General features: G+C 31.2%; 2 protein-coding genes across 3 annotated transcripts; one reads left to right on the forward strand and one right to left on the reverse strand.

Moving 5' to 3' along the window:
- Positions 1–858: 858 nt before the first annotated feature.
- LOC143916451 (NADH-cytochrome b5 reductase 2) lies at positions 859–9281 on the forward strand. Of its 2 annotated transcripts, none has more exons than XM_077437566.1 (6): positions 859–907; positions 7835–8054; positions 8138–8256; positions 8429–8633; positions 8819–9013; positions 9109–9281. In XM_077437566.1, exons 1-6 carry the CDS (start codon positions 899–901, stop codon positions 9279–9281), a joined length of 921 nt encoding a protein of 306 aa, XP_077293692.1. In that variant the 5' UTR covers positions 859–898. The 2 variants fall into 2 exon arrangements, with proteins under 2 accessions (XP_077293692.1, XP_077293691.1); XM_077437565.1 differs by lacking the exon at positions 859–907 and adding an exon at positions 5383–5532.
- A 238-nt stretch (positions 9282–9519) lies between these two features.
- Positions 9520–10782, reverse strand: crim (QVR superfamily protein crim). The gene is made up of 4 exons (XM_077437567.1): positions 10652–10782; positions 10367–10504; positions 10144–10297; positions 9520–10073 (listed from the first exon to the last, which is right to left on the reverse strand). Exons 1-4 carry the CDS (start codon positions 10701–10703, stop codon positions 9935–9937), a joined length of 483 nt encoding a protein of 160 aa, XP_077293693.1. The 5' UTR covers positions 10704–10782; the 3' UTR covers positions 9520–9934.
- Positions 10783–11014: the final 232 nt, after the last annotated feature.

Below are 11014 nucleotides of genomic sequence, written 5' to 3' on the forward strand. Positions count from 1 at the left end.
ATATGACAGCTGAAGACAGAGTGAGTAGTAGCTCTCCGAACCCAGCCGAGTTGGTTCCCACTCGCAGGAAGGCAACCAAACTCGACCATGTCGTATAAGCGAGCCGCCACAGTATGATAGTTATCGTTAGTATGATGGACTTTTTGACTGCCAGATGTTCCGTTATAGAGATTTTAGTGACTTTGTGACCAGTAATCACCGAACCGTATACGCTTCAGAACAGAGAGATGTAATAAGAATAGAGGGGCCCTTACGAATAAATAATTGTTGTCAATTTTACGCGGCTCGTCTATATGGGCTGCGGGGCTACAGCCCTCCCAGTATAGTACAAATGCATGCCACTTTTTCCATCCATATGGGCTGCAGGCTGCAGACCTCTCAGTATAGTACATATGCATGCAATTTTTGTCTGCATTTGATCACCGATATGGTCAACGAGCTACTACAATCCGATTAATCTCTGCAGCCCCCCCCCCCCCCTCTATGAATTCTCACGAGCCACCATTAAATTAAAAGCAATATATCGCTTTGTGCGGAATAATCACCGAACCATTAAAAAGGGTTCGGTGATTACTGGTCACAAAGTCACTAAAATCTCTATAACGGAACATCTGGCAGCCGAAAAGTCCATCATATTAACGAGAACTTGAGTGCCAAATATTGCGTATTCGTAATTTTAATGGCAAAAATTGTATTTTTGACAACCGCAATGTGACTAATAATCCAATTACCCCAAAAACAGAATATGAGGATTTTGTATCGAAAAAATACAAACTGATGTAATGGTCGTATTTGTTTGTGTTAGAGAAGAAAGTATCTACAACAGTATTCTTATGTATGTATGGAGAAGTAGTTCAGTCGTATTCTGTGTTTCAGTCGGTTTGTTCCTGCCCAAATTATGGCGATCGTAAGTCATTGATTTGTCATTTTTTTATTCACGACAAACAATCTATTCTTGTAAAAAAGTGTTATTACAATCGTGCAAACTGTAAACATAATACAATTCAACAATTTAATCACCCAGCTAATTGTTTAAATAATTATTTTAACACAATAATATAATGTTTTGTAATATAACCTATAAAACTTAGAATAGCTTCGTAAAAAGTTGGAACAACATTATTAAAACACCGATCGTCATCAATTGACATATGCTAATTTATATTATATTTATTAAAATATTGTAATATACACATTTCCGTGTACCATTTTATGACTGCTTTATTCAACTGACAACACATATCACATGTCTACAATTTACATCACTCTTATTATAAAATTTTCACACACACATATACACATGTATTGAAATTATTACTATATATAAAATTCGGAATAAAAATGTAAATAAATGTACTATTTGAAATGAATATATTATGTGTATCACACTTGACGACCTTGTTCTACTTATCCAATTTTTTAAAGTGAAAGTTCACACCAAGAGCAAATGAACTTTTGTGTATATTTCTTTGCACAATTTAATTTCAATAAAATATTTTTGATTTTTAAATGCTTTTTATTATTACGAAATTATGTTCACAATACATCTTATATCTATTTTAATAGCTACTGATCTACTGATCATTTTCTGTTTAACAATTTAATTTAATTTGGTTAGTAATCATAGTATTATATTATTCTAATGTTAATCTACAGCATAATAGGAAAAAGAGCTCAAAAACCTATTTACAATTCTTATAAATACTCATAATACATCTAATACATAATATTAATCAATTAAATATGAATCCTTTAATTTCCATATGTTTTTTATATAATTTAAAAAAAATATATATGTGATTGCTATTAGTTTCATAAATGAATAATAAAGATTCACCAACTTTTATATACAATATGTAATATATTTAAAGGATTATAATCTAATCGTTTCAAAACAAGGAAGAATCGTCTTTTTACCTGTATAGTTTCTCCGATAACATACTACGATACTAGAGATACTAATTTTAGTTGGAAGTCTATAAAAAAAAGTCAGAGTTTTCGTGCGTATATATCTAGAAATACATTGCTCACAAAACACATGCGTTTTGTTATGTAAAACGTTACGCTCTGATATTCTAAAAATATTTATCATATTCATTCCCCACATAATTGTTGTAAATTATGCAAAGCAATCAATGCTCACCATTCAATGTCAAATGTAAATGACATCACTGTAACAATGTTTGATATTTCTTTGAAATTGATCATGTCGGGAACAAAAGTATGGCTATAAGCCAATGTTTCACGTGAATATGAATCACTACTATTCGCCACATTGATAATTAATCAATCAGTTTGGATGTAACGTCGTGTGATTTACCTATTGAATGGTGTAAATGAAGTTTGCTTTATTCTATTCGCAATGTTTATGTTTGCTGTATTTCTGTTTATATGATACATTCAGATAACGGTGCATTTCAGCGCATCTGCATTTAGAATGCTCGTTAGCCGGGACAATTCGGCTTCAGAATTATTAGAGCGTGTTTCACGCCGTTTTAATAAAGTTGAAATTTACTGTCTTTGTTCTGTTCATACTCAATTACATTTTCTTTCAACACTTGCATGTAATAAAAAATAAAAAAAATACAGAGTTCTGCCTGATGGAATCAATTCATGTTAATTTTTAGGTTTTTGTTCCTTCGATTTTCATCCGATTGAGCAATGCTGACTAATTAGCATTAAATGACAAAAATTTGCATTTATTTTATATTACTTTTTATTATTACGAAATTATGTTGACAATACATCTTATATATATATATATATATTTTAATACCTACTGATCTACTGATCATTTTCTATTTTACAATTTTAATTTAATTTTGTTAGTAATCATAGTATTACATATATTATTATAATGTTAATGTACAGCATAATAGGAAAAAGAGCTCAAAAACCTATTCACAATTCTTATAAATGCTCATAATACATCTAATATTAATTAAAGACTCACTAAAGTCGATGACCTAAAGCAGATTGTGTTTAGGTAATCTGTGTGTTATACCTGAAGGGTATAGACATTTTGTTGTAATCACCAAGACTCTTTACAAGTGTGTTCGTATGGTTATTAGTGATTCTGTCATAGAATCTACTGGTTAGTTTGTTAGTAATGTCTGTAACAAACGGAATATTATATATGACATGCAGTTTTTTCAAGTTAGTATATATGGGTGTATTATAAATTATTTTTAGGGATTTATTTTGTATTACTTGGAGCTTGGAAAGGTTAGTATTCATACAGGTGAAGGTTTTATACTTAAAAGATTCATACAATGTGAGTTATTTTTATTGGGGAAAGAAGTCTTATTGATGAACGATGTTGTAAAATTTAAATATTGTATATTTTTCTACTATTATTAATACAGTGAGTTGTAATCTAATTTTGTTCCGATATGAATACAAATATTGTATTACGTGAACATATAAATTAATTTTCGTATGTAAAGTGGTTGTTCGAGTGCGAGATAAAAATAATGTTGCCAGGCGTGTTGTTTTAAACATCTATGCCTTATTTATTTATAAATATGTTTATGTTACAGTCCATGTGTACATTTCTTTTGTTCATGAATATATTAGTTCGTTCATATACGAACCAATCTGGCTAGTTATAGTGTACACAAAATAACAAATTGATAAATGAACTAGCTTGTTCATGCAAACTATTAGGCATAAGTTTAAGGGAAAAAATACACTGAGTGGTGCGTGGTACGTGTTTTTTTCAGATACTTTTAACCCTTTGAATTAATAACCAATTTGAATAATAATCAACGCCGATCAGCGTTTTGCTGACAAGTCCATCGGCCTGCAAAACGCCGATAGGCGATGTAAATTTTGCATGTACAAAGTAAACAAGAATACTACCCGCTAAGCCTATAAAGGTAGCATTAAACATGGGTAGAAAATCTTAATTTTTCAGCTTTAATTTAAGATTATGCTGAAATATCATTTTATTCATTTATTTTTAACTCCACCTGGTGTTGAAAATACTTGTTAAAACTTGCCCAAGGGCGCCATTACATGTAAGGCCGGCACTGTATGTATACGCGGTAATTGGGTTATTAGTCACATTGCGATGGTTACAAAGACAATTGTTGCCATTCAAATCGCGAATACGCAATATTTGGCACTCAAGTTCTTGTTAGTATGATAGTTATCGTTAGTATGATGGACTTTTCGGCTGCTAGATGTTCCGTTATAGAGATTTTAGTGACTTTGTGACCAGTAATCACCGAACCGTATACGCTTCAGAACAGAGAGATGTAATAAGAATAGAGGGGCCCTTACGAATACATAATTGTTATCAATTTTACGCGGTACGTCTCTATACATACGCTACATCGCACGGAATACAATCGGGGCAATTTACTTATAAAAATGTATCCCATGTTGTTTATTGTGTGTTTTTGAATGTATTGTGCAATTTTTACCGATGCTTGCCCATCTTGCGAGTAATATAAACAAACAGAGAAGTTTTTATCGGACATACGTCGAGCAACAAGCGTCAAATACGACTGATGCTAAAATTATTTAGATCTGTCCGTGGACAGAATGTCACTTGACAACAAAAGCCACTTCTATTCATATTACATTTCTCTGCTTCAGAACGCGCACGAATACCGATGTCGTCGATTGAGACATTTGTTGATAAAGTGTCGAAACTTTTGTAATAATTGGTTTTTGGGAACGAAGCCTGAGCCTTAATATTTTAATTATTTATTTATAGTAGTAGTTTTGGACCATTGTGGCTTTACAGGAAGAACCTAATGCGCCACAATGGCCTACATTTGATTAAGAAAAACAGAAAAATAAAAAATAAAATACATAAAATAAAAAGCAAAAATGCAAAAGCAGAAAAACGCGATAAAATGAAAAAATAAAAATAAAAAAATAACAGAAAACAAAAGAATAAATGTACAAAAGTGTAAAAATCAAAAATGAAATCCAAAAATCATATTCTTAGCTTCATATTAACAAAAGAAATATAGTACATAAGGAGAAATAAAAAGAAAAAGTAACATAAAATAAAACAATATATAAATAAAAATAAAATCATAGCGAGGCCCAAATGGAAGAGAGTAGATCAAGATTCCACTCATACATCACATTCAAATGAACAAGTACCTCAATTTTATGAACAAGTACCAATTCTAATGAACAAGTACCTCAATTTGTAAAGATATGACCTCAAACATCGCATCATCAATGTCTCATATATATGTACATAGGTCAATTTTAGTGCAATTTTAAAGTGCAATCACGCAATGATTGGCGTGTCGTAAAAATTATGCAATATTATTCGCCATCCATTGTTCTATTTTTTTTTCTACTTTGAGTCAAATAGTTCACGAATGCATTTATTATATATATATCGCGCCACCTGGCAACTCGTATCAACTGTCAAAAGCCAGGCAGCCGAATTCTTGTAGCAACTGTTGATAGTTATTACTAGTTGGTTCACCGGATAACTCGCACTCTTCTGTCAACTGTCTTCTTCAGACTGTTTTCAAGATGGACAAATCGGAAGATGGATTCGTGAGTTTGTTTACATGCCTATCAAAAATATACAAAGACTATCTTGCTATCGTGAGACGAGCTAACGTGTTATAATTGTCGACCTTTAGCCTTGAAAAATTCATATATTCTAGAATATTTGATGTGATTTTTCTTACGTAGGCACTTTTGAACTATCAATGGAATTTAAACCTTCCCAACTACATATTTTATTTATTTTTATTTTTAAATAGATACTACATATATTTATTATGTAGTATCTATTTGCGCCTTCCTAGACAATTAATTACAAACATTGCAGCATTTTTTATTACATAAATCGCTGTATTTCGATAGGCCGAAGAACACGAAATTAACAATTAATTAATTAATCCATAGAGACATCTATGGATTTAGACTTGTACATAAATTTTTACATATTGTACATGAATCAAATTCAGATATTTGTTACATAGCGGGTATGATAGTTTTTTTTGCCAATTTGATGGAGGAACCGTTTCAACAAAGAAATCAGATAAATTGGCGAACTATGATAGGAAACGATCGACTTGGAGTCACAAATATCCAAGTCTGACCAGCAGAATTAAAGATTAGCATGGGATTGAATTCAGTAACCTCTCTGTGCTAAACATAAACGCAACTATTGAGTCATACTGCTGGCTGTATGTAAAAAAAATCATGATGATGTTAAAAAATGTCATATGTAAGTTAGTTATAAATCCATATTTTTTTTACCGAGCTATAGTTTTATATGTGTAATATTATAATAATATCCGATGAAGAAAATCTAACTGTATACTTTAAAATGAAATATTTATATATATAAGATTTGTAATAGTCATGTTTAATAATATGTTTTTGTTTAGTATGCATGCATTTACGTATGGCTATATGTATTATATATGTAATATGCATGAAAAATCAGGGTCAGAAAACATTATTAAATGGGTTTAAAGTTTGCCCATTTCAAACATGTAATGTGTCGTATACTAATTTTATGTTTTTTTTGTTGTGAACGGATAAAGTATCGATAAAATTGTATTTTTAATGTATCAGTATATTGCCATCTACACACTATAAGATAAGCTTGAATAACGACAAGATGTCGTGTTTTTCATTATATTACAATTTTGAGTTCATTATATTGTAGCATATATTACAGAAGAAATAAGTACCTATTTGATTTCTATCTAGTTTAAATTTTATGTAGGGATTGGTAAGATGTAAGGAATTAGATAATTAATTAAATTAGGATGGAGTCAGGGCTGAATTTACCTATAACTGTATTTTGTATTTTGGGCATTTATTTTTGTCAATTTAAGCATTTTCATTTTGCATTTTAGCGTTTTAGGGCATTAAAAATAATCAATTTTAGCATTTATTTTTATGAAGAGTTTAATTTTAAATAATAAAACATTTCGATGAATTTTAATAAAATTTGCGTGTGCGTGTCTCTAATAATGGTATACCGAGTTTGTTTTACTGAGTTTTCCGTACTGTGATTGTTTCAAATTGATAGTTATAGAACTTTTGACGCTATTGTTCAATATCACATTTAAGTCAAGGTAAACGTATAGAATTGATAATGATATTAATACTATAATAAAACCGACAGAACACATCTGATGTTTTCAATTTATAAAATAATCATATAAATTAAGTAAGTTTTGGGATTGAAAACTCCGACTGACTATATTTAAAAATCTTAAAATATGCTCAAGGTGAAGAAGAGCTTTATTGAACTATAGATGTGGTTTGTCTGAAACGAATTTTGTTTCAGATTATTTTAGCTTTTAATGTTAAATTCCACTCTCCGATACCTTTTTGCAGAACGTAGTCGATGTCCGTAACAATGAAGACATTACAAACACTTCAATAAATATGTACATATTACACTTTGGATTATTTAGTCAGTTGTAAAAACTTTTTTTTTTATATAAAATAGCCATAAATGTATGAAAAAATGCTTAAAAAATAGTATTCATCAATTGTATTGTTGACTTGTTTTTTTTTCCAACGTTTGTTAATTATGTTGTATAGTTTTTTTGTCAATGTAAAAGGTATGTAGATAGTCCTGCACAATACCGTATCACTTCACTGAATGTAATTTAATATGACTATTTCTAATGGAATTATTTTTATCTGAAAATATGTCTTAAAGAAAATCCACAAGGATATCTATGGATTATTTAATACGTATTGTTAATGATAAGAATATTTCTTTAAGTATTAATAATCAATTCGACAGAAGGCCAATCTAGTACGTGCCTTCGATCTCATCTGTTGTTTTATCTAATTACATCGATCTCTTATTCGATTCTAGAACAATACTCAATTGGTTGTCGGCGTTACCTGTGTAGTCGCCACCGTCATCATGGTGTCGTTCTTGCTCCCCTGTTTGAAATGTAAAAAGAAGAAGAAGCCGCAGATCACACTCAAAGACTCATCAGTGAAATATCCACTGCCACTTATCGAAAAAGAAGAACTTAGTCACGACACGAGGCGGTATAGATTGGGATTGCCGTCTGAAAATCACATATTGGGTATTATTTCATTTCTCTAATCAATTTTGATTATTTTTGTTTGATTTAAAGAATTGATTGATCGATTCTAAATATGCTTGTAGGGCTACCGATTGGACAGCATATTCACTTGACGGCGAAAATCGATAATGATCTTGTCATTCGGTCTTACACCCCCGTGTCGTGTGATGAGGATCAGGGATATGTAGATCTGGTTGTTAAGGTATTTGGTTGTTGTATATTTTTATATATGGTGTATATTTATATATTGAATTTTCGGTACTAATTTATCGGTCTCCGTGACGAGCCAGAATGTTAAATTACAGAAAATGTTTTCTGTAATTTAACATTCTGGCTCGTCACGTATGCTCCTAATTTATATGTGGTTTTTATAGGTTTATTTCAAAAACGTCCATCCCCGGTTTCCTGACGGCGGTAAAATGTCGCAATATTTGGAAAACATGAATATAGGAGACACCATCGACGTCCGAGGACCTTCCGGCCGATTGACGTATTTAGAGAATGGCAACTTTGCAATTAAAAAACTTCGCAAAGATCCACCGACGAAGATTTTCGCCAAAAAGCTCAACATGATTGCAGGTATTAACGACAATATACCGAACGAAATCACTTAATTCCGACTGTCATTATGATTAATATACGATGATTTTTAAGTAATAAATTTAAAATGCAATTTAGATAAGAATCTTGCAGAATGTAAAGAATTTTTTACACATAATAGAGGATTTTTATATCAATTGAATGTTTGAATTAATTTATTGCAGGCGGTACTGGCATAACTCCGATGTTGCAATTAATACGGCATATTTGTAAAGATAAGGATGATTCCACTGAAATGAGGCTGTTGTTCGCCAATCAAACTCAAAACGATATCTTACTTAGAAAAGAATTAGAAGATGCTCAAAGTCAATACCCGGAGCAATTCAAAATTTGGTACACTCTTGATACTCCACCACAAGGTAAATATTACATATATATAATCGTTAAAATAAAATTTCCAAATATATATTGTAATGTATTATTTTATTATATTCAATATTACTTTTTATTACAGATTGGTCTTACAGCGGTGGTCACGTAAACGAAGAAATGTTACGAGATCATATGTTCCCGCCTGGTGATGATGTGCTCGTTCTAATGTGCGGTCCCCCGCCAATGATCAACTTTGCATGTTTGCCAAACTTAGACAAACTCGGATACAAAGAAGATATGAGATTCGCATATTGATGGGTGCAAGTCAATAGTTGAAATTTATTTAAAAAACATTGTTACTACAGTATTTTTGATAAAAATAGTAGGTCGTTATTGTTTAAGTTTTGCGATGAAAGCAAAACGTACACAACTTTATATAGTATGTAGTTATTATGCAATTTTGTTTTTGTTGCACATAAATGTTCACATTTGCGGATTCTTCAACTCTGTGATAATTGAATGTATATTATATTGGAGTTATGAATAAATTATAATATAATAATATAATTACTATATAATATGATTTTTGTCATTTAATCACATTGTATTGGAATGTTTGGTGTATAAATTCTGTTCGTATTTTTCTATACGATTTTAATTACGATTTATAATAATAATTCTTATATTATATCTAAGGCACTTAGTAAATGGATTTATATTGAACACTTTTAATCGAGATTAAATCGCATAAAACATATTGATAGACAACATACAATTAAAATATGTATATAAAAATTCATGGACGGCAGCTTAAATCATTAATATAAAAAAATGTAAAATTTTTAGAAAATTCAGATCTAAAAAATATAATATTATATACATACCAGTCTTTTTACGAGTATTGATAAAATGATCTTTGTATAAATGTAAATATTTTTTGGTAACTATCCTAAATTGAAATTTGTACATTAGTTGCTGAACATAATTTTAAAAGTTGACCAAATGGCAACAGTCACAATTCCAATCATCGGAACAGATATAGAGCTGCTTCCGTTGCAACGGTGATCGAGGAAGCAGAAGCACCAAGTTGTTTCGTCGAAATAATTCCTACAATAGCAAACAAAATTTATAAGATAGTGAAAGGTATTGGAACTGTTTAAATGCATTTTAAACAAACCTGTGGATGTCGTATTCTTTTATAGAATTATTAACATAATTCCCGAGACGAATGTCTAACGATGCTGGTCGACAGCCTTCGTAACGATCAGCCGGAACGTCCGTTCGGATCGCTTCTAATGTGCTCAAGCAACTTCTAGTTATTTGAATGTTTGCTGTAATCAATTTATAATATGTAAATGTGGATTAAAATGAAATATTATTATTGTTGGGATGATTCCAACCTCCTTTCCTTTCGATGAGTTTGACGCATACATCGTCAGATTCCGGACAAGAGCTACCTAGGTAACCCATACCCCGCCAATTAAATTCATTGCATCCTGGCATCGACGGTGCACATTGGTAGCACATCAAAGCATAACCTGATGCAGATATTGATAGTGTGAATGAATGTTATGAAAGTTTGAAAACATTGTGAGGTTAGTTTGAAAGTAGCATGTAAACATAAATTTGAAAGTATATACATATTTGGTTGAAGAGTTTTTGATAAATTATATATTAGACATTACCGTGATGGATGATCGAGAGCAGGGCAAACGATAATATAATTTGTCGTGCCATTTTTTTGCGTATCGTACGAATAACAAGATCTAATGAGGACCACTCCCACTTATGACAGTTGACACTTGAGTCAGTGCTGTCGAGTGACGTACTTTTCGCCACCACACAATAAGTTTCTTTCATATGGCAACAAATTACATAAATGGCTTGTAAGACAGGGAAGGTATGTTGACCGTATCCCGGTCTAACGAAACACGTGTTGTGTAGTTTGAAAGAGGATCGTTTATTTTTGTTCAATTTGGTACAATGGTTATTGTATGTACGAAGAGTTTTCTTCGAAGATGTGATCTAGTTGAACTCTAGAGGCTCAC

Source organism: Arctopsyche grandis, chromosome 9, assembly GCF_051622035.1.
Source record: "Arctopsyche grandis isolate Sample6627 chromosome 9, ASM5162203v2, whole genome shotgun sequence".
Classification (NCBI taxonomy): Eukaryota; Metazoa; Arthropoda; class Insecta; order Trichoptera; family Hydropsychidae; genus Arctopsyche; species Arctopsyche grandis.

Excerpts from the sequence above, each read along its gene's own strand:
- LOC143916451 (XM_077437565.1), top strand. The coding sequence starts at position 5,509 with ATGGACAAATCGGAAGATGGATTC. Across the intron at positions 8,055-8,137 it reads GTCTGAAAATCACATATTGG|GGCTACCGATTGGACAGCAT; the intron begins GTATTATTTCAT and ends ATATGCTTGTAG. Across the intron at positions 8,257-8,428 it reads ATGTAGATCTGGTTGTTAAG|GTTTATTTCAAAAACGTCCA; the intron begins GTATTTGGTTGT and ends TGGTTTTTATAG.
- crim (XM_077437567.1), bottom strand. The coding sequence starts at position 10,703 with ATGGCACGACAAATTATATTATCGTTTGCCCTGCTCTCGATCATCCAT. Across the intron at positions 10,505-10,651 it reads GCTCTCGATCATCCATCACG|GTTATGCTTTGATGTGCTAC; the intron begins GTAATGTCTAAT and ends TATCTGCATCAG. Across the intron at positions 10,074-10,143 it reads AAAGAATACGACATCCACAG|GAATTATTTCGACGAAACAA; the intron begins GTTTGTTTAAAA and ends TTGCTATTGTAG.